The 24,735-nt window shown below is 38.6% G+C and overlaps 1 protein-coding gene across 9 annotated transcripts in view; it reads left to right on the top strand.

The window, feature by feature from the left end:
* The first annotated feature begins 4,718 nt into the window (after nucleotides 1–4,718).
* LOC127874001 (uncharacterized) overlaps nucleotides 4,719–24,735 on the top strand; it is a 62,315-nt gene continuing 42,298 nt past the window's right edge. For 3 of the 9 annotated variants that reach the window (XR_008046489.1, XM_052418101.1, XM_052418108.1), the window contains exons 1-6: nucleotides 4,719–5,206; nucleotides 10,436–10,489; nucleotides 14,638–14,830; nucleotides 15,968–16,069; nucleotides 16,922–16,957; nucleotides 17,349–17,492. Coding sequence is in view for 8 of the 9 variants with exons in the window: in XM_052418101.1 (XP_052274061.1) it covers nucleotides 5,087–5,206; nucleotides 10,436–10,489; nucleotides 14,638–14,830; nucleotides 15,968–16,069; nucleotides 16,922–16,957; nucleotides 17,349–17,492 (649 nt within the window). In the remaining variant the exon portion in view is untranslated. Of the gene's footprint in view, nucleotides 5,207–10,435; nucleotides 10,490–14,637; nucleotides 14,831–15,967; nucleotides 16,070–16,921; nucleotides 16,958–17,348; nucleotides 17,493–18,201; nucleotides 18,345–19,945; nucleotides 20,109–24,735 lie in introns of all 9 variants that reach the window. The other 6 variants (XM_052418107.1, XM_052418103.1, XM_052418102.1 and 3 more) reach the window with 6 other exon arrangements.

The following is a 24,735-nucleotide window of genomic DNA, read 5'->3' on the forward strand; positions in this document are numbered from 1 at the left end:
TTACTCATTTGGGACCTACTGGCAGGAATTTTTATATGAATTTTACTGGTCATGATGAAAGGTAAACTAAGGTAAAAAAGCTCCAATAAAAAACAAGAATAAATTTAAATAAAATAAAAAAGTAACCCTCAACTGGGCTCGAACCATTGACCCCTGGAGTAAACGTCTACCGCTTAGACCATTCAGCCATCCATGCTCATACAATGAGTGATGTATTTTATACTTTATGAAAGCAATCCTCGTAGTGTCACAAAATATAACTGAAAACAGTCTATTTAAAAGTGCCTTTCACAGATTTGGCATGTATTAAAGTTTGTCTTTAAATGCATTATATTTATATATGGATCAAAACAAAAATCCAGAATAAAATTAAAATAAGGAAAAAAAGTAACCCACATCAGGGCTCGAACCACTGACCCCTGGAGTCCTGGATTTAAAGTCTACCATTAAGACCACTAGACCATCCGTGCTCATTGAATGAAGGATGTATTTTATACTATATATAGGCAATCTTCATAGCTTCACAAAATATAACGACAACAACAGAACTCTCCAAAGTATTCAATAGCTTCGCGTTGCAACGCTTTATAATTTTCAGGCTTTTAAATCATCAAAAGATGCATTTAATGGCTATTTTAAAGCATGGTAAATGTTCAGTATTACTGTTTCCTCGCAAATATCATAACTAAAACCAAAATTTGCGAATCTGAAACAATGATTTTAAATTCTCTCAATTTAACAAATCGTGAAAAGGCTGCTTTAAAATTAACTCAATGTCATCGGCCAAATAATTAGACGTAATCTACCGATGTATACATGTATCGACCTCATATTTATAGGATAGCTAAAATAATTCGCATTCTGAATAAATCTGAGCCAAGAGTCTGCCAAAGCAGAAATCATCAAGACTATCATCTATGGCGGCAATTTATATTGACTAATTCATAGGAGTACTCAATGTCAACACTAGCATCTTTAAATTTTGTAATTATGTTGTGGTAATTCACAGATCTACACTAATTATTATTTAAAGAATGTAATCTTGAAACAGACGAGCTACAAACAACACATTTTAATTTTTCTTCTTTACGTCAGGTTTGAACCGTGAGAGCCGCCATCTTGTTTTCAAAAGTAGTTCCAAATCCAATATGACGGCCGCCTTCGTACATCAGAGAGATGGTGTGGTAGCCCACAGTCCGACGCGTTCAGATTGATATCGTCAGTAGAATTTGCGACATTTATCGTTCCTTGCGACATTTATCGTCAACGTCGCGACAAATCTCGTAGCCTGCGAGATATAACGGCGATGCGTCATTTAACGGCGCTACTAACCCCACTGTCACTCGTGTCTTTGAATATATCTATGCATGATCTGGTGTAGGTCATGACTCAGTTACTTCAAAATCGCTCGATTCGTTTATTATAAACAGACTTCCCTTAAATAACTGACTTACTTGTAAAATCATTCAATTTTATAGTCTTGTCTCAGCAATTGATGGACGTCAGCAATTACAACGTTTTCAGTTCCGGAATCTTATCTTAAAGTGCGCGGTATAAAACCAAGCTCTCGAACACCCATTAAGTAGTAGGAACAAATGACATTTGGGTCATTGTTTGTGCGACCTGCAACCAGCCAAATAAGTTTTCTAGACCAACCGTCAATCACCCCATGTATACATATTCCAAACGGCTAAGAGTATCATAATCATCGCAGTGCCATAATTATGTGATTTGGACCCCGAACCGAATAGAGCCTTCCCGTTAATCTTCCAGGCTGTCTTTCTTGCAGCGATGCTAAAGTTAGAATTTTCAAAACATCATTCACGGATTGTCTGAAAATAAATATGTTTATCTGTCAATTTCTGTAAAGGTTTGATCCTCCGAAAACAAGAAAAACAGCCCAAAACAGAACATTTCAGGCTCGGTTTAATGAGTCTGTTCATGAGTAGCAGTGGAAAATGCAACACTACTCACGTCCTCTAGCACCATGTCATGTAATAGTACGTGCATGTACTTTGTTGGAGCAAACGCAACACAATGTGATCCACAGCCTATATTAGAGTCTCTAAAATCGAGAAATACATGTGTGTGATGTTAATAATTAAATGCAGGAGAAGCAACACGTATCTGATAAATGGATACATGATCGCAAAGTATTTTATAACACTTTTCCCCTTCAAACATTAGAGCCGTTGGTATTTGTTCGAAATATATATAATAAACAACGTTGGCGACATAACTTCTCCATCGTTCAGCCCACCTTGATACGTGTATATGATGTTCCTTCTGAAGTCTGTACTTCATTGATCTAATGCCAATACCATGGCCAGCTCAACTAGCAAGTCCCTGCTTTATTGCAGCGACGATGTCATCACTGGGCGACTCGTTACCCTTTCTTTTCAGGCTAATTGTCTTTAGAAGTCTCTGAATGTGTCGAGAACTGTAACAAAAATAAGATATATTGAGAGTCAACCCGCAAAGACACAGTTATTTTATTCCAGTCCCCACTACAGCTCAATATTATTTATATAAAAAATACATGTACAGGTGTGTACTTATCACCTCATTGAATCCTTAATTTGTGGCAATTATATAGTCTACGAGATTGCAGTATCTATTCCAAAGTTGTAGTAGAATACAACGTACTCTGCCATCAAAGCTTTCAATTGAACGTCAAATGCAACAATATCTAGATTCTACATCCAATAACCATATACTTGTACTGTACCTGAACGATATACCATGCTTTCTAGCCAGAACCGTCTTTATCTCCTCAACGGTGTAAATTTTTTTACCAGTATTCTTGTAATATGCCATCCATTGTTATTGATCAATTGTAGTTTTCAAAATTTCCAGTAAGCAGTAGACAGTAGGCAGTAAGAAGTAGACAGTTGACAATTGGCAGTTGGAAGTAAGAAGTCGGCGGTAGACAGTAGGCTGTCATTACGGAATTCCGTAGTATCGTTATAAGCACTGGCCTGGATTGTAGACAGTTTAGTCCCGTTCTTGGAAAACAGGGCTTCGTGCATGTGCGTAAAGCATCGCACCAGATTATCATGTGCAGCCCGCACAGTCTAATAAGGAAAGACACAGGCTAATAAGGAACGACACATCCTAATAAGGAACGACACAGGCTAACGAGGAAGGAACTACACAGGCTATTAAGGAACTACACGGGCTAATAAGGAACGACACAGTCTTATAAGGAACGACATAGGCTAATAAAGAACGAAACAGACTAATAAGGAACGATACAGGCTAATAAGGAACGACACAGTCTTATAAGGAACGATACAGGCTAATAAAGAACGAAACAGACTAATAAGGAACGATACAGGCTAATAAGGAACGACACAGGCCAATAAGGAACGACACAGGCTAATAAGGAACGACACAGGCTAATAAGGAACGATACAGGCTAATAAGGAACGACACATGCTAATGAGGAACGACACAGGCTAATTCCGCTTCAACTGGATTTTCGTTTAGAAGAGACTTCATTTGCAAGAAAAAAAATCCATAACCGCGGGACGAGTCGACCATGATTAGCCTGTGCAAACTGCAAAGGCTTATCTGGAATGACACAATAAGCGCATGCATTAAGCCAAGATTTCTCAAAAGGAGGCACAATAAGGCTCGCATGAAAGGGAAAAAATGGGAAAGATTTATGGAAGGCGACGAGAGTTTCCCTGGTCACGAAATTTGAATAAATTACCACATGCTATATTGTCGCTATCCGATTTTATTTTGTTAATAATATTATATAACCATTGTGCGTGAATCATATTCAACAACGTCAGTAATATCCGCGTTAACATATATCATTTTTGTAAATATAAAACTGAATTTTGCTTTGAAAAGTATTTGGATGTTATATCAAATGATAAACTTAGACATCAATTAACTTGTTTAAGATTATGTTCTCATAGTTTAGAGATATAACTAGGAAGGTATAACAATATAGAAAGAAATAATAGGTTGTGTAAATTATGTAACCAAAATACAGTAGAGTCTGAATATCACTTTATGTTATGTTGCTCACGACACAGTTGTATAAGATCAAAATTTATAGGCAAATGTTCATGGCCAATAGTACAACAAGTTCATTCGTTTATGTCAACTTCAAGTACAAAATGTATGTATAATCTTGCAAAATATGTTAAAGAAGCATTATGTATACGACAAAACACCCTTGATAGTTTACCTGTCTACTGATCGTTTGTATATGTGTATCTATGTAATGTTCTGCAATATCTGTTTATGCTTATTTGATGTTTGTGATGGTCTTTGCCATAAAAAACATGTGTTTGTTTATTGCCAAAGGCAACTTCTTTGCTGATTGCCAATAAACTGAAACTGAATTAACCCATTTATGACTGGCGTCTAGAAAAAAGGCCTTTGCAAACAGCGTAGACCCAGATGAGACGCCGCATGATGCGGCGTCTCTTCAGGGTCTGCGCTGTTTGCTTTAATTAATTTCTGTAAGAAATATTCAAAATATAGAAATAAATATACTAGACATCCCTAATTTTAGAAATAAATTGATCCAATTTTGAATGATGGGAGAGTCCACTAGGCATAAATAATATGATGGTTCTGCTTCTAATCGCTCGATATCTGGGATTTGTATCCTAGTAGACGGATTTCCAAATGTCTATTAATAGCACACACAAAAAACCTAATAACATCGGTATATAAACCCAAGTGTCTGTCGAAATGTCACTCATAGCTACAACGCTCTGCTCTAATAATTGCTGTAATACTAAAGAGTTAATGGAAAGCGTTAATTATTAACTATTGATATCTGGCTAGTGTGACAGAACAAGCGACCTATGTGATTGAATTGTTTTTCACTGCGTTAAATGTTCATGTTATGTAAGTTGCTCAGAGCGCTCAGTCTATTAACACGTTTTTGGTGATAACTTGATGACTTGAAGTATTGTTGATTGCCTAACAGAATTCAAGTGTTTCGCGTGATTGTTAGTTGCTACTGAATAAACGCTTAATGTCAATAGTTGATGAATAAACGGATCTGTGCAACTGTGAAAAAACGAACGTGTTGGACTATTATACTCGTACACTGATCATGTATTCGGAAAACTTGCTTTATGAAATGGATCATCACCATACAAGCGTACAGGTTTTGAACATCGGCGTCGAACATTTGTCTCAAGAGGAACAAGATCTGCAGTTACATGAGTTGCCGGTATGTTGATCTAATACTCTATATCCGCGCGCTGGGAAAAGCGTAACGATTGAGTGTAAATTGTCGTCTCACTGGCTATTCAGGGACGACACTTTCCGCTTAAACCGGAGATAAACTAAAACGAAAAGAACCATAAAACGGGCAACGTATCTCCATTGATTAGCCTGTGTTGCCTGCATAGTCTTATATAGGGTGGTACTTTACGCCCACGTATTAAACCCCGTTTTTCCAGAGCGACGCTCTTACAAAGATTTTTGTGTAAATATCCCTTTTAACATCAAAGAACTCAAAATTTAGCAGTTGTAAAACATAACTCGATCCGACTTTCTGTTCGTTAGCAGTTGTTTGTACGATGGTTTTAATTAAAATGAATGCTTTGTGCGATCATATACTATGTATTAGCATAACTAGTCACCTTGATCCTTGATTAATTTAATCCATTTATGCCTAGTGGATGGGAATCCTTCTAAATTGGATCAATTTATTTCCAAAATTAGGAATGTCTGGTAAATTTATTTCTATATTTGCAATATTTCTTACAAAAATTCCTTTAAGCAAACAGCGCAGACCTTGTTGAGACGCCGCATCATGCGGCGTCGCATCTAGGTCTACGCTGTTTGCCAATGCCTTTTTTTCTAGACGCTAGGCATAAATGGGATAATTAACCTGTCCCAGCTGATCAAGTAAAAAGATGTTCGACAGTTTACAATAAAGGAGACTCGCTCTATGAAAACGAGACTTCATGCATCTGCGTTAAGTGTCATCCCAGATTCCCTGTCAATAATACCCGCAAGGGGGGTTAGACAGTATATATAGATAGATAGATTGGCCTGTGCAGTCCTAACATGCTAATCAGGGACGGGAAAATAGAATAAAACAGGATTTGCTTGCTGAAGAGGCTTCCTAAAAACGAAAACATCAATAAAAAATGGTGGAAAGTATCGTCCCTGATTAACCTGAGCGGACTTCACAGGCTAATCTGGGACAACTCACGCACATGCACTGAGCCCGTTTTTTTCATAGAGCGAGGCTTAAAGGTTCCAATACCCCAATTGGTTCCTTATTCAAAGAAATGTGTCAACAACAAGAGTACTTATAGCGTTTGCAATATTTACGCATGCAGATAGATTAAATGCACCTACTTTGTGTTTTTTATACAAAATTCTGACATGTGGGTGCAGCAGAACTAAGCGTGTTTGATGAATGGTGTATACCCCTCTTGAATTGAACATAGGCCTTGAAACACGTAACTTGAAACGCGCTTCTCGGTTAATGGGACACTCGTCGATATAAACAAGTATAATTTGCTCTTTCCTACAAATAGCTTAGACATTTTAAATAGTATGCCGTTCCATGGGCTCGAAAAATAAACATTTAAAATAACATAATAACTGTTTAATAAGCATAATTTATGATTATAAGTATAATTTGGCCTTAAACAGTCTGTTTTCACTGCCTCAACCGACCCAAATTATTTGTGCCATTTTAAAGCAAACACATTGACTCACGTTCAAGTTATTTGTTCCTTGGATTCATGTCAGACGAAGAAAAGATTGATTGTCCGATACCACGAAAATTGCTTTATCTATAACACATGTATAAGCGCGGATAAGAAGAACAAGAAATATTTAAAAAAAAAATATACGGCGTTGATAGTTCAATGAATGAGATCAAGGATAGCGAATGTCTTTTTCTGTGCAGTTCTTAGCTGCATCACACGCAGTACGGGATGTTACGCGGAGTCTTCGCGGCTTATTTTACATTATTACATATTGCTGGTCATAAACATATAGATACAAAACAGAAAACCAAAAGAAGAATGGAAGGGAAATTAAAACATATGAGTCAACCGGCCACACGCGAAGTATCCGTATTTATAGGTGCGTTCTTCGAACAAACCTGTTTTAGTGGTTTGTCGGGCATCGCTATTTGATTCGATTATTAACAGTATCGAGAATCATCGCGCTCATGCTTAATACATTAGTCAATATGGTGGAATAATTATTGTTAAATTAATCAAAAAAAAAAATTAAACAAGCTCATTAATGGCCATTTTTGACCTTTGAACTTAAAGGGATCTTTTCACGGTTTGGTAAATTGACAAAATTGAAAAAAGTTGTTTCAGATTCGCAAATTTTCGTTTTAGTTATACTATTTGTGAGGAAACAGTATTACTGAACATTTACCATAGTCCAATATAGCCATTATATGTATCTTTTGACGATTTGAAAACCTAAAAATTATAAAGCGTTGCAACGTGAAATGATTGAATAATTTTGAGAGTTATGTTGTCGTTTAAATTTACAAAACTACGAAGATTGCTTATATAAGGTATAAAATACTTTTACTGTGTATACCCGGCGGCATAGCCGAGAGGGCTAATGCTTTTTTACTTCAGACTTACTCCAGGACTCCGGGGGTCACTGGTTCGAGTCCTGGTACCGGCTACTTTTTTTCCTTTTTTAAATTTTATTCTTGATTTTTTACTGGAGCTTTTAAGATCCAATGTTAACATTTATCAATATAAAGCATTTAATGACAAACTTCAAAATATGACAAAATCTGCGAAAAGGCCCCTTTAAAACTGCATTCACTGAACTATCAAAAACAAAGTGCTAGTAGACTGCCCTCAATACCTTACTGTTGTAATTACTGTTGTAATTGACTACTTAAAACTGCATTCACTGAACTATCCGGTACAAAGTGCTATTAGACTACCCTCAAGACCTTACTGTTGTAATTACTGTTGTAATTGACTACCCTTTAAGCAGTTTAACGCGTTCACGCATGCGCACACTCAAGTAAAATGCTTCTGCTAATTGTGTACCATTAACGTTCACAAAACGCTCATCAGACGCATCACGTGTCTTTGATCTTGACAAAACAACTCAATAAGTAGTACGCAGAAAGATCAACGTATGAGTCAGGTTTATATGCTATTGCATAACATTTAAAGCGCATTTTACCAACGATCCTATTGAAAATAACACGTATCAACATGACTGCAACTGTTTGACTCGCAACTGGATGCCTAATTTTTCAATACTTCCTCGTAGACAAAATACGCACTTTGTAGAGCGACTGAATTATGGACATAACAACAACTTATTATTGGTGCTGCTATTTGGTTTGACGCAACTCGCGCACGAACTCGAAGCAATTATTTACTTTTCACACACACTTGGTGCTCTTTGGTCTATTCCAGTTAGAAAGCGGAAAAGCGTTTGTGCTTTTTTAATTGACATCGGGAAGAACTTTCTTGGAATTGGCCATGATTCTCTGAATCCCAAGGCACACAAGTACTAAGGACCTGATATTATGGAACATCTGGGTATATAATGAGAACCACATTGTGAGGGGAATTTATTAGTACATAAATGGAAAGACAGTTTCGGTTTTATCATTTTTAAAGTTTTATCCCCTCAGATTACACCAATTAAACAGTTGTTGAATTCAGGTTGAATATATGAAGTACACATCTACTTTATATATTGTTTGATATTTTCCGGTTGTCTCGAATTATTGGCACAATGTCTCACTACCTTTAATGTTACTCAAACTCATTGATGTACATTAATTCATGTAATTGACTTAGTTCATATGATAGTTAATCTACTGATTATATATGATATTTAATGTGCTGATTAATGTTGAAATGATATCGATTTTATTTAAAATCCTATACAATAGAATATTTAATTGTGTGTATCAACTGTTTGAGTGTTTATTTTTTTTAATTATATATGAATGCGCTTTCATAACTTTGTTTATGGGATCATTTGGTTGATTGATTATTTTTACAACATTTTTAATCACATTGGTCTTTACATTTTCAAATAAGGTACAAGTATTTAGATGATAGTGGTAAATGATTTTCATACAACAACTAAAATATGTTATGTGTTTATAGAAATATTAATGTATGGCGATGTTATGTGTTTATAGAAATATTAATGTATGGCGGCTTATGAAATGCATGTCTTATTTGCAACGATGATATTGTTGTTACAATTACTGGCACTAAATGTTAGGGACATAGCAAAACTCTTAACATGTACTAAATTGAACTTTATAACTTTTTTAAAACGATCACGTAAGGAAGGAAACGTTAAGTTTGTGACTGCAAGCACACGTCGCAAACACATGTAGCAATGACACGTCGCAAGCATACGTCACAAGCACACACCGCAAGCACACACCGCAAGCACACACCGCAAGCACACACCGCAAGCATACGTCGCAAGCACACGTCGCGAGCACACACCGCAAGCACACACCGCAAGCACACGTCGCAAGCACACACCGCAAGCACACGTCGCAAGCATACGTCGCAAGCATACGTCGCAAGCACAAACCGCAAGCACACACCGCAAGCACACGCCGCAAGCACACGCCGCAAGCACACGCCGCAAGCACAAGTCGCAAGCACAAGTCGCAAGCACACGCATAAGTCGCAAGCACACACCTCAAGCACACGTGGCAAGCACACACCTCAAGCACACGTGGCAAGCACAAGCCGAAGGAACATTCTTCAAGCACACACCGATGGAACATGTTACAAGCACACACCGCAAGCACTTGCCACAAGCTTACGCCGAAAGAACATGTCACAAGCACAATCCGTAAGATTACGTCGCAAGAGCACGCCGAAATCACATGCCACAAGCACGTGCCGACGGAAAATGTCTCATGCAAATACCGAAAGAGTATATGTAGGCGCGCATGGACACAAGCAAAGATTCTAGGGCAGATATATCCACGCACACATATTGCTGAAATACAATTCCATACACTTAGCCCATTTATGCCTAGTGTCTAGACAAAAAGGCATGATGCGGCGTCTCACTAGGGTCTGCGCTGTTTGCTTGCAGGATTTTCTGTAAGAAATATTCTAAATATAGAAATAAATATACTAGACATCCTTATTTCGGAAATAAATTGATCCAATTTAGAAGGATGGGAGACTCCACTAGGCATAAATGGGTTAATAGTACACATACGACCCATTATCCCTCTAGCAGAGATTTGTCTCCGGCTGGTGCAGCTGAAGTTGCACTTTGTTTATACATGTATTTGTACGCTAGCATGTGCGAACGAATCCAATCATACTTGCCGGTATACGTGGGCACACGCTTACGAAAACAAAATCCTTACAAGCACCATCGAATATATACTTGCTTAAATAGTGAGTGTTATTGATCTTTATTTTTTTAATTTGTATCATTGCAGACCAACACCGCATCTCAAGACAGCCTAGAACAAAGCAGGCCAAGGAGGAAATTAGTGAGTAATTTAATGTTTTATTATAGCATTATTAAGATATTATTTACTTTGGCATATGTGTCTAGTGAATCATATTAATCATTGGGTCATTGAATGTGTGTGATGATCAAATGCAATTGAAGTTTAAAACTACTTAACTGGTCTTAACTCGATTGTATCGATGAGAACGGGCTTACATAATAAGCAATCAATTCCATTTTATTGTAACATTAAGTGCTTGGTGTTTTGAAAATAGTCTTGATTGGACATCCAGATCGCATGACGTATACTTTAAGAGCCTCGCTCTGGGAAAACGGGGCTTAAAGTCATCATCTCATATCATCTTCGCCTTTGGTCCCATCTGGGACAAAGGCCGCCAACTAGCTTCCTCCAGGCGTCTCGGTTTTGGGCGAGTCTCTCCAGCTGCCCCCATGTTTGGCCCATCTGCTTAGCGTCTGCATAAAGGTCACGGTGCCAGGTTTTTTTAGGTCGCCCTCTCTTCCTTTTCTGGTTCCATGTTAGAGATTGCCTTGTCGTATTGGATGCACGCTTACGAATGGTGTGGCCTATCCACCGCTAACGTCTCTGAGGGTTGTCTTCTTAAACTGGCTGCTGCTTTGTTCTTCGTCGTAATTCTTCGTTGGAGATCTTGTCTGGCCAGCGGATTTTGAGGATCTTCCTGAGGCAGGTGTTGATGAAGACCTGTATTTTCTTTATGGTGGTGACAATGGTTCTCCAGGTAACTGCTCCATAGAGGAGTAGTGGCTTCACGATGGTATTGAAGAGCCTAATCTTGTTAGTAATGCCAATTTCGCTGGATCCCCAGATGTTCTTCAGCTGATGGAAGGCTGCTCGTGCTTTAACGATGTGGGTTCTAACATCTGCATCAGTTCCTCCCTGGTTGTCCAAAATGCTGCCGAAATAGGTGAAGCTGTCCACCTCCTCCAGCGCCTCGCCTTGGACTGTGATGGGTGTGTTGCTGGATGCGTTGGTCCTGAACACTTTGCTCTTCCCTCTGTTGATGGTGTGGCCCAGTTTAGCTGAGACGTCCGCTACCATGTTTGTCTTTTCCTGCATCTGTTGTTGGGTGTGGGAGAGAAGAGCCAAATCATCGGCAAAGTCGAGGTTTTCTAACTGTTTCCAGAGTGTCTACTGAATTCCATTCCGCTTCTGCTCCGTCGATGTCTTCATTACTCAGTCTATGGCCAGCAGGAACAGGAAATGTGAGAGTAAGTAGCCTTGCCTCACACCGGTTCTCACTTCAAAGGCATCCGTGAGCTGTCTGCCATGAACGATTCTGCAGGTAATTCCTTCATAAGACTTCCTGATGATGTTGTTGATCTTTCCTGGCACTCTGTAGTGTCTCAGAAGTCTCCAGAGTGATTCCAGGTCAACACTGTCGAACGCCTTTTAATAGTCAATGAAGTTGACATACAACGGCGAAGTCCACTCCGGGGATTGTCCCAGAATGATGCGCAAAGTTGCGATCTGATCCGTGCACGATCTCTCATTTTGAAAGCCACGGCGATGCGGGTTAACTGCGTCTTTCATTCGGTTCAGCAGGATGCGATTAAACACCTTTCCTGGGATGGACAACAGTGTGATTCCTCGGTAGTTGGAGCAGGAACTGAGGTCGCCTTTCATGGGAAGCTTGATGAGATAACCCTTTTTCCACTTTGTTGGAATTTCATCTTCAACCCATATCTTGCTGAAGAGTGGTTGTAGTAGCTCCACACTGGTCTCCACATCAGCCTTAAGCGCTTCTGCCGATACGCTGTCGGGTCCTGCAGATTTGCCGTTCTTCAACTGCTTGGTGGTGCTGCTGATCTCTTCCTTTGTGGGATTGCAGCAATTGATTGGCAGATCGATTGTAGCTGGCAGAATCTTCGGTGGGTTCGCAGCAGCTGGCTTGTTGAGTAGGTCCTGGAAGTGCTCAATACACCTCTTCTTCTGCCCTTCGTCATCTATTATTACTCCTCCATTTTTGTCCCTTATTGGCCTCTCTGGCTTGGCAAACATTCCTGCTTATCTCTTGGTGATAGAGTACAGATCTTTAGTTCTGTTTTGATAGGCTGCCTCTTCCGCCTCTGTTGCAAGCGTCTCTAGGTAGTTCCGCTTGTCTGCTCTAATACTTCGCTTGACGCTCCTATTTCCTTCGGTGTACTCTTCTCGTGCTTTCACGTTTGCGGCTCGTGTTCTGCTGTTGTATATACTTGCCTTCTTTTCTCGTCTTTCCACAACTTTCTGAAGCGTCTCTACTGATATCCACTCCTTGTGGGTGTAAAAATTGGAGCCTAGTACTTCTTGGCATATTGAAGTCACTGCTTCTTTCACGTTCTGTCACTTCTGCTCTATCGTCTCTTCTTCAAGCAGCTCCTCTAGGGCATGGAACTTGTTGTAGAGAGTAAACTTGAACTCTTCTTGCTTCCAGGTGTCTTTCAGTGTGGCAGTGTTGTAACGTTGGCTGCCCCCCCCCCCCAACATCTCTTCTTCAGCTTTAGTTTCAATCGTGCGACAAGGAGATGATGGTCCGCAGCCACGTCTGCTCCTCGCTTGACACGTACATCCTGAAGAGAGCGACAAAACTTCCTTGCGATGCACAAGTGGTCAATCTGGTTCTCCGTTGACAGGTCTGGTGACACCCAAATTGCCTTGTGTATCCTCCTGTGATATGAAACACTTCCTCCGATGACCAGGTTATTTGTCGTGTTGTGGCGCACAGGTTAGCGAATCTCTCCCCGTTGTCGTTTATCTCGCCTAACCCTTTCCTCCCCATGATCTCCTCATATCCTCGGTTGTCACTGCCAATCTTGGCTTTGCAATCACCCATCCTCTTCTTCTTTGTAAGGAATGAGGCCGTCATGATACGTGGTCCGTGTGCCTCCGGGCTACTCCATGGGAGTGTGCTGCATCCTCCTGCTCATGCCCGAGAGCAACAGTAACTCACCGGAAGTCAGTCGCTTCTGCCCAGAGCCTGTCCATCTTAATTCACTGATCCATAGGATGGTGAGATTGAACTTCCTCATCTCAGCGGCCACTTGTGTTGTCTTCCCGGTCGCGTACATAGTTCGGACATTCCATATGCCGATGTTGCTTGTTGTCCTGATGGAGATGATGGTCTTCGGCCTGATGGCTTCCAGTTGACACTGGCTTTCACCGTCCAGCGTCATACGTCCTCCAGCTGGTGGTCCACCTTCACCCAGGTCCTTGATGTATGTTGTTATTCTGTTTGGCGTTTCTGTAGCAATAAGGTTTCAACAGGGTGGGGAAGCTAGCCCTACGCCCAACCCTCCTCCTTTTTCAGCGCGGGCTCGGGACCGTCCTTGGCTTAAAGGGGCCTTTTCACGTTTGGGTAAATTGACAAAATTGAAAAAAGTTGTTTCAGATTCGCTAATTTTCGTTTAGTTATGATATTTGTGAGGAAACAGTTATACTGAACATTTACCATGCTCTAAAATAGCCATTATATGCATCTTTTGACTATTTAAAAACCCGAAAATTATAAAGCGTAGTTTGGAGAGTTCTGTTGTTGTCGTTATATTTTGTGAAACTACAAGGATTGCTTATATAAAGTATAAAATACATCAGGCATTGTAATCGGAAGGATGGCCGAGTGGTCTAAGTCGCAGACTTTTTACTCCAGGAGTCCAGGGGTCAGTGGTTCGAGCCCTGCTGACGGTTACCTTTCTTTTCTTTTTTAAATTTTATTCTTGTTTTTTTACTGGAACATTTTATATCCAATGTTTACATTTATCAATATAAAGCATTTAATGACAAACTTCAAAACATGCCAAAATTCTTGAAAAGGCCCCTTTAAAGTATGAGCATCAAATGTCTTCCCAAATAAGCCAGTGCAATCCGCATAGGCTAATAAAGGACGATATTTTCCGCTTTTATGGAATTTTTCGTGTAAATGAAGTCCCTTCTAACCAAATATCCAATCTAGGCGGACAATGTCGTCCCTGATCACCCTGTTCAGCCACACAGGCTAATCATGAACACCACTTTCCGCATTCTTGGTATTATTCGTTTGAAGGAAGTTTCTATAACGCGAAAATCCAGTTAAGGCGGAAAGTGTAGTCCTTTGCGGACTGCACATTCTAATCTGGGACGACTCTTAACGCACATGAATTCAGCCCAGAGAACATGACTCCAATAATTCATTTCAGTGTCAACGTGGCTATTGCAAATTGATGATGTTTTGTGGCGTATTATTGGTGGGCCTAGGCGTGGTTGTCGGACTTCTTATAAACAATTATTCGAAGAAACAGCCGGATCAATCCGCAAATGCTCAGTCCCAACCTTCTGCTGTGGTCGCCCGTAACAGTGTATTAACTGGACCCGATACGCAGGGATATATCAGTAAGAAGTTGTTGATTTATTCACCGTAGCAGCTTGACTGAAATTCATTGTCTTCCATATTTCCTGCTATAATTAATGCAACGAGAAATTTGAACACTATAGGAAACATGGGAATGCATGCTTACAACAGTTGCATTTCATTTCACTTGGTATTCGCGGTCCCATGACGTAATTTTATGTGTAATAATACCTAATATCAAGATAATGCACACTTTCTTGCTTCTTTTATTTATTGATTAAATATGTTCTTAAATGTTATTATGCGTGACTTTATCTAGAATCTTTCATGTGAGCAATGTCCAAAACAAATCGATACGTTAAGACGTCATAAAACATTTTCATTTGCAAATTGTGTAGTACTGTAAATATGTTTATGCTTCCAGGTTTTCATTTTAAGTTCTTTTTTAAAACATACTTGTTAACCCATTTATGCCTAGCGTATAGGAAAAAGGCCTTGGCAAACAGCGTAGACCCAGATGAGACGCCGCATGATTCGGCGTCTCATCTGGGTCTGCGCTGTTTGCTTAAAGGAATTTTTGTAAGAAATATTCTAAATATAGAAATAAATATACTAGATATCCCTAATTTCGGAAGTAAATTGATCCAATTTAGAAGGATGGGAGAGTCCAATAGGCATAAATGGGTTAATATTTTGCAAGCCACGTCATACCCATGCCGATATCATTCTCATTCGATATGTGTCCATATCACAATAAAGTAGCAATGCATTCTCTATGTATCGAACCATTTTATAAGTGTTTCAGATCGTAAATCAATAGTCAGTCAATTCAATAACGAGACACTAATATTATTTTACCCGCGTCATGTGAAACTAGGTCGTATGTCGCATGCCATTGAACAATAAGGCCAGGAGCTACGCTCTCCGCTTTCAAGTTACGCAAACTATCGTGAGCTCATTAGCCGACATGTTAGCTCTAGACCTGACTTTGCGCATATGGCATAAGACCCATTTTTGCATGACGTGACACATATGATATTGAAATTAATCATTGTAGATGCTGTGTGTAATATGTTATTGTTACTGTAAAACAATTCATATCAGTTATTCTCCTAATTGTTGTATAGCATTTAAATATTCACGCATATACAATTACAGGGTCAATACTTCTATTTAAGAATACATCATCGACGTTAAGGGAAGTTCGTGTCAAGGAGGTGACTGCAGGCTGTGCAAGTGGACTATAAATGCCCCTGTTAAACCAGTAATACACCATGATGGTATGACAAACGATTTTCTGTTATAAATAATTTTATCTGAGGAAGGCTTTTATTATAAAACATGACGAACCTAAACATTTGTAAAAAATCATTTGCAAAATCGACTCTATATTATTTAGATTTAACATAATAAACATGTCAATCGCAAAATATATCATTTAGGATTACATGGTAGACTTTAATAGTGTGTACTGTAAACTTATATTTTTATATTGTGTATTGTATTTGATAATTTGGAACGAACAAAAGAAATAACATCTTGAAATGTCCTCGATAGATGCAAATACAAAGATCACGTTTAATTGCACATGGTTGTGTCTAATGGAAATCATTTTGGTAGAACCTGATAACACTTCCTTGTGCAATGTTCACTTCATGAAATTTGTCAAGAACATATATCACTCACATATTCGAAATGACTGTTCGGTCTTATTTAACCCTTTCAGCGCTGGAACCGAATTTTTAAGGCCTTTGCAAACAGTTTGAATCCAGATGAGACGCCTCAGAACGTGGCGTCTCATCAGGATCCAAACTGTTTGCTATTCTGATAGTATTCTTTGAAAAAAAATCGAAGAAAATGCTAATTTTAGACATTCAGCAGACGACATTTTAGCAGAAGACAAATTTCCCAGCATGCAAAGGGTTAAAAATCAGTTAAACATGATAAGCAGCAAAATTAAGATATTGTGATATCTACCTTTTGTATTTTGAGTATTATAGATGTTTTTAACGATCTTACATATATTTACTCAATTCATTATTTTTAAAAATGCATCATTGAATGTGCCTTGCTATGTATACGAGAACTGTATGGGGGAGATGTGTACACTCTTTCATATTTAATTATTGCAGGTAGTGATTGCCCTAAAGCCAGTAAAAGCCACGCGGGTATGTTTTGAGTGATAATCTGTCTCGGTGTAACATGTATTTCTTACGCTGTTTTGATTTAATAATCTTTGCAATAAAAATAAATCAATCAAACAATGGTTGTGGCATGATGCAATATAAAAGTAGGGATATATAATGCAAGAGGATAAAGATACATTTAACATAAATATTTGTTTGTCATTTTGTATAAAGTGCAAAATTTTAGTCACAGAAAAAACATTATTATTAGAAGCATAATATAACGATTACAGATAATAATCAATATAGTTATCATTATTATTATAAATAAAATAACGGTAATAAAAAGTAAAATATGTTGTTCTAGATTAAATAGTACTTAATTGGTAATGTTGTTATTTTGTCATTACCATTGTTATATTTATGTTATTAGGTTATCGCAACTGTACCGCTTATCCTAGCTTGGGTTGCATTGGCAAGTGTATGGACTGCAACGGCACGTGTATGAAGTACAGCAGCATGGTTCGGTATCTAGGCGAAGATTCGCCTTGCACAGAAGATGAAGAAATAATTGAGTGTAAGCCTCGCTGGTTGATTGCTGTTATGCAGTGCAATTAGTTTCGGCTCTTTCGTTTCTTTAATAAAAGGATCTGCCGACGATATCTATTAACCCTGAGCTTTTTATTATTTTGATTATAACGGCCAGTATTAACCCATTTATGCCTAGTGGACTCTCCCATCCTTCTAAATTGGATCAATTTATTTCCAAAATTAGGGATGTCTAGTATATTTATTTCTATATTTAGAATATTACTTACAGAAATTCCATTAAGCAAAAAGCGCAGACCCTGATGAGACGCCGCATTATGCGGCGTCTCATCTTGGTCTACGCTGTTTGCCTAAGCCTTTTTCTAGACGCTAGGCATAAATGGGTGAAAATTAATTGGTTGACATTTAAACAAGTACCAGAGTACTTTAAACTACAGTTCTATGGGCGATATTTTTTAATCGCGTTCAGGGAAACAGAACTTAATGCATGTTCTTAAAGTGTCGAAAAAGATTAGCCTGTGCAATCAGGGACATTACTTTCCGCCTTAACTGGATGTTCTACTTTTAAACGAAAAATACCTGGAAAGCGGAAAGCAACGTTCCTGATTAGCCTGTGCGGACTTCACAGGCTAATCTGGGACGACACTTTACGCACACTTTAAAAACATTCGTTAGGCACAGTTTTCCCAGAACGAGGCTCTTGTTCAAAATGGGATGCATGTTGTTTGTTCCTTCAGGTTGCACGCTGCTGCATATGCGACCGGATGATTACTGTCTAAACGGCGGGAAATTATTGTGCGAAGATAAAAATAATCAACCATACTGCTCGTGTCCGAAGGGATGGATCGGATCCCGTTGTGGGAGTCGAATGACTGAGAATGTAAGTTACTATAAGAAAACCAGTCTGATTCTAGTGATTCTTGTGGCAATACCATTTATGACCATCGCTCTGGACAAACGGATCTTAATGAATGTGCGTAAAATATCGTCCCAAATAGGCCTGTGCAGTCCGCACAGACTGATAAGGGACGACACTTTCGGCGTTAACTGAATTTCTTTAAGAAGAACTCTTCTTTGAATGAAAACTATCATAAAAGCGTAAAGTGTTGTCCCTGACTAGCCTGTGCGGACTTCACAGGCTAATCTCGGATATAACTTTACGCACATGCATTAAGCTTGGTTTTCCCAGAGCGAGGCTAATTTTAATCGAGTGATTGAAAGCTGAGGACAACGAGTGTAAATATTGTCACTGGGATTGTTTCGTAGATCTTGTTTGAATACAAACAAAATATTTTCTGCTACTTATTGTCTGGGTATTGCCATACGTTCATGCCAGACAGTCACTTTTGATACGTTAATATTAGTGTATGTTAGCTATAGCATGTAGGTTATTTTCGGGTAAATCTTTGGTGGTGCATACTATTTCATACTATTTTTATATTGATTTATAATTAAATGGAGACTGTTATTATGTAAATCTATGTTTTCAAAAGTTCGTGTCTATTATAAAATATATTGCTAAATTGAAATTTAATTGTCAACTGTACCTCATTTTATAAGGAAGACAAGCAAAAATCCCAAATGACATTTACTCCAAAAAAACGAAACGTTTGTTAACGTTACGCGGAAATGCGGGTTTCTTCAAATGTATGGATTATTTTTTTTAAGAACACACACTTTTGCTTGGTATCATTGTACTCTAAGATCAACTTGCTACGGAAATGAAAATATGTGAAAACCATTGCCGTTCGGGTTATGATAAGTCACATACCGCGTCATTCGCTCCACTCCTTTTAAGCATATATCAAGTGTTTTTAAAGCTTTTCTTCAAACAACATGTGCGTGATGCGTGTATATAAATCAGTGTGTTTATCTTTAATCTGTTTCAAATGTAACGTATATGTTACCTTTAAAGCGGTTCAGTGCAACTATGAGAAACGGATACAGAAACAGACAAATCTTTTTTGTTTAGGCAGATAGTTAAAACTTGTAACAAACATCCATTGTTAAGATGAGTAATATACATCAGTTGATAAGGACAGTCGTGAACTTTGCCATGGGCTGTCTTTATTATCCCAAACATTTACCATCCTATATGTATGAATTGATCATCGGAATGTGAAAATGGTTATTTTGTCTAATGCATCTAGCGTAACTCCAGACCAGCCTGCGAATCCGTCCACTTATGAGACCATAAAACCTTGCGTTATTTCATAGCGGACAGGGTAGCTCATGAGCAGACTGTGCAATTGTGCGGGCTGGTCTGGAGCTTCGCTGGCCGAATAAGACATAACACCCATTTTCGCATGACGCCGGTCGTTTCAATAAATGCTACGTGACAAGGATGCGATTTGCAAGTGCGATGATTTGAAGCTTTTGTAGAATAATGTTATCAATGTGTAAACAAATATGTGATTCAAGGCGTCTATACTCTTCAAAACCTTCAATGTTACTACTTAATTATATAATCCGCTGTTTTAGATGACCTGTAAATGCTTCAAGACCGACATCAAGTGGAACTCTTTCTGTGGGGAAAATGATATGTACAGTTGTACCGACGACGACAGGCCGGAAAACTGGACAGAGTGCCGACAAAACATCGAGGGGTCGAAGTTCAGTCGATGTGTTTGTGAAAAGTCTGAAGGTAATTTATCGTTTGGAAACCGCTTTGCTAATATGTGTCTTGTTCTGTGAAAATTGGGCAAAATGCATGTGCGTAAAGTGTCATCCCAGATTAGCCTGTGCAGTCCGAACAGGCTAATCAGGGACGACACTTTCGGCCTAAACTTTATTTTCGGTAAGGAGGGACTTCCTTGAAACTAAAAATACCATAAAAGCGGAAAGTGTCGTCCCTGATTAGCCTGTGCGGACTGCACATGCTAATCTGGGAAGACACTTTACGCACATGCATTATGCCCAGTTTTGTCAGAACGCGAATCATATATTCTAGCATGTGTGTGTAACTTTCTACATAAGTAATGTACGTAAGTTTGTATCAAGGTACAGGGCTAAAAACAAACCCGTCTGTATTTTGTAAAGATGTGTATGTTTTATATGTAGGATTTAAAGTCTATGTTATTTTTAATATCATTTTAGTACATCACTCTACGAAATCCTTACCCATATGTTCCTTGGAGGAGACTTCTGTTGAAATATCGCACCAATAGGCAATGTCTGCTAATGGTAAACTGTTAATTCATATAGTTTAATCTCTTTATATATTGAATTGACTATAACTGAGCTTTATTTCCCTACCTTACACAAAAGTTTTATCACTATGCAGCATTTTAATATAATTTAATGTGATACAAATCATAACGAAAATAGTATTTAAAGGAATATAATGTCTTATCAACTTATTCATAAACTTAAGAAATTGTAATATGTTCACATATTGCACTTAAGTGAACACATCTCCCTTAAAGTTGCTTAGTGAATCGCCGTCTTCTATACTAAATTAATTTTTAATTGCACTCTGACAAAATGGGGCCTTATGTGCGTGAAGTGTCTTCCCAGATTAGCCTGTGCAGTCCGCACATGCATTAAGCCCTCTTATCAGACGGCGTCACAATTAAGTATATATGTTGTCATTTTTACAGGAGCTGCAATCATCTCGAGGAGTAAAGCCATCACATTCATCTTTCCATTAATACTAATATACAGTATAATGTTTCAAGCCAACCATTTAATCTGAAAACGGCACGAGGTCACAGAGGGCTGGAAAGGTGTTGGGATAATATAATAAAGCGTGTTTTGACCGAAAATGCCTAAAATCAAAAATTAATAGATTAATAGTTGCAAGGGTTTAAACTAAAAATTCATATTTTCTTACAGCCATCAATCAGATTTCAGTTGCATGGCAGTAAAATAATACAAATCAACATCGTTGGCATGAAGAAGTAGCGGAAAACTTGGCTCTATCAATAATCCATAAAAACGTTTAGCACAATGCATTGAAAATCCTAATTTGAAGAACTTAAAGACTCAAAAAATGTCATTTTTGATAACTCGTTCGAGAAGTCGCAACACGGCGAACACCAACATTCACGCTTTATTATACGGCCCCAACACCGTTCCAGTCCCTAATGCGTGAGATTGTAAAAACAACTTGACAAAATGAGTTCGCTGAATGCGTGATTTGAAAGGATTGATAAGCGAACGAGCTGTTCTTGTGCTGTTGCCAAACGATACGAAGAACCATTGTGCTGTGCTCGACGTAGTTATTTAAGTGGCATTAAATCACAGTGGCCAGCTTGTATTCTGCGCACAGCAAATAAGACGGCAAAGTGTTCCATACTATAGTGACCGCGTTCTGCATCTGGAGGAGCTGGTAACAGAGTGCACATGCGCGTGGAATCCACAACAACGCAACTGGTGTAAATGGCAAATATGTTTCTGCCATGTAACTATTGTGCGCAATGTCCAGTTGGTTGACCAGCTCCAATGGACGCTATACGATGTGTTCTCTTCGGTCTTCGTGCGCACATTTAGTATACATGGTCAGTTATGTTCTACCGTTGATAGGGTAAAATAATAGTAGTCAACTTACGAAGCCAGTAACAAATAGATGAATTGTGTTGACGTATTGTTTGTGTTCGTTTTCAAAATTGATTTATGGCATTGGACGCATTAATGCATTTATCGCTTAGCAGTGCGGAAACATGATTTGCTGTAAATGGCAAATATTCGTTGAAAATTTGTTGAGCCTCATTGTGGAGAAACTGTGCTTAACCCATTTATGCCTAGTGGACTCTCCCATCCTTCTAAATTGGATCAATTTATTTCCAAAACTAGGGATGTCTAGTATATCTATTTCTATATTTAGAATATTTCTTACAAAAATTCCTTTAAGCAAACAGCGCAGACCCTGATGAGACGCCGCATCGTGCGGCGTCTCATCTGGGTCTACGCTGTTTGCCAAGGCCTTTTTTCTATACGGTAGGCATAAATGGGTTAATGCAAGTGCATAAAGTGTTTCCCAGATTAAGCTTGGTTTGCCAGTACGAAGGCTAATATGCGCGGGACTGCTCATTGCTTCTTCCGGTTTTCGAGAGACGAATACATGGTTTTCCACTCGATCCCTGCATGTTTGTAAATGCATGTTAAAGCTGTTCATTTTATGCTTACTACCACTAAGCCTTTTGAAAACAACCAAACTGTATGACAACATTTTCCTTTCACATGTCTGACGACTTTCAATAAATTAAGCTTTGTGTTACTTAACGCTTCTTTTAGATATAAGTGCGTTTATTTGTATCAAGTTATACATATCTCCCCGTTTTTTTATAATTACTATAAAATACTTGTACATTGTTAACAACGTCAGATGCATGACAACTTCGGATACGTACGTTTAATTCATTCGGTCGTACATACACATATGTATGTGGATAATTCGTCATGAAAAAAAGTCCTTCTCATATATGGGATGTTCATTATGGAACAGCTTACCAATTGTCATAAAAGATTCCCCCAGCTTACAGACATTTAAGGTTGCAGTAAAAAAGCATATTTTAAATAGCTTATAGTTTCTTAATCTTAATCTCTCTGTGATGACTATTATTATTCAAATGATGTGTATTGTTATTCAAATGATGTGTATTGTTATTCATATGTAAATTTGCTAATTTTACCACCGGTTAGAACATAGTAGTTGTGCCTTGCTAGGACATGTCATCATTCATCCAGGACCACAATGGAAATAAGGAAATTCGCATTTGCTTTTTTGTGCTATCCTGGGTATATGAGTACTTGCCCTGGTACACTATGATAGTATTTAATATGTGTTGCAACAATTTTATTTTTCTTTCTAAATGATATAACAAGAAGCAATATTTATGTATTTTTTTACCAAACGATAGCTTTCTTATTGCTTTTAAGCTCCTGTCTTTTAGCTGATCTGTGATATTTGTATTTCGTGTTTTGCAGTAATTTTTAATTATGTTGTGTACCATGCCATATGTATTTTATATACTAAAATAAATCTATCTATCTATCTATGAATACCAGACTATGAGTACATGATTGGTATTCTCGTATACCTTCGTTGTTTAAGTTATTGTTACATATTAGCCTCGCTCTGAAAAAAAATGGTTGTATGCAGGTGCGTACAGTGTCAAACCAGATGTGGTTGTATGCATGTGCGTACAGTGTCAAACCAGATGTGGTTGTATGCATGTGCGTACATTGTCAAACCAGATGTGGTTGTATGCATGTGCGTACAGTGTCAAACCAGATGTGGTTGTATGCATGTGCGTACAGTGTCAAACCAGATGTGGTTGTATGCATGTGCGTACAGTGTCAAACCAGATGTGGTTGTATACGTGTGCGTACAGTGTCAAACCAGATGTGGTTGTATGCATGTGCGTACAGTGTCAAACCAGATGTGGTTGTATACGTGTGCGTACAGTGTCAAACCAGATGTGGTTGTATACGTGTGCGTACAGTGTCAAACCAGATGTGGTTGTATACATGTGCGTACAGTGTCAAACCAGATGTGGTTGTATACATGTGCGTACAGTGTCAAACCAGATGTGGTTGTATACATGTGCGTACAGTGTCAAACCAGATGTATGCATGTGCGTACAGTGTCAAACCAGATGTATGCATGTGCGTACAGTGTCAAACCAGATGTGGCTGTATACATGTGCGTACAGTGTCAAACCAGATGTATGCATGTGCGTACAGTGTCAAACCAGATGTATGCATGTGCGTACAGTGTCAAACCAGATGTGGTTGTATACATGTGCGTACAGTGTCAAACCAGATGTATGCATGTGCGTACAGTGTCAAATCAGATGTGGTTATATACGTGTGAGTACAGTGTCAAACAAAATTTGGTTGTATACGTGTGCGTACAGTGTCAAACCAGATGTGGTTGTATGCATGTGCGTACAGTGTCAAACCAGATGGTGTTGTATACATGTGCGTACAGTGTCAAACCAGATGTGGTTGTATACGTGTGCGTACAGTGTCAAACCAGATGTATGCATGTGCGTACAGTGTCAAACCAGATGTGGTTGTATGCATGTGCGTACAGTGGCAAACCAGATGTGGTTGTATACATGTGCGTACAGTGTCAAACCAGATGTGGTTGTATACGTGTGCGTACAGTGTCAGACCAATGTGGTTGTATACATGTGCGTACAGTATCAAACCAGATGTGGTTGTAAACGTGTGCGTACAGTGTCAAACCAGATGTGGTTGTATACATGTGCATACAGTGTCAAACCAGATGTGGTTGTATGCATGTGCGTACATTGTCAAACCAG

The sequence above is a fragment of the Dreissena polymorpha genome, chromosome 3, assembly GCF_020536995.1.
Source record: "Dreissena polymorpha isolate Duluth1 chromosome 3, UMN_Dpol_1.0, whole genome shotgun sequence".
In the NCBI taxonomy this organism is placed as follows: Eukaryota; Metazoa; Mollusca; class Bivalvia; order Myida; family Dreissenidae; genus Dreissena; species Dreissena polymorpha.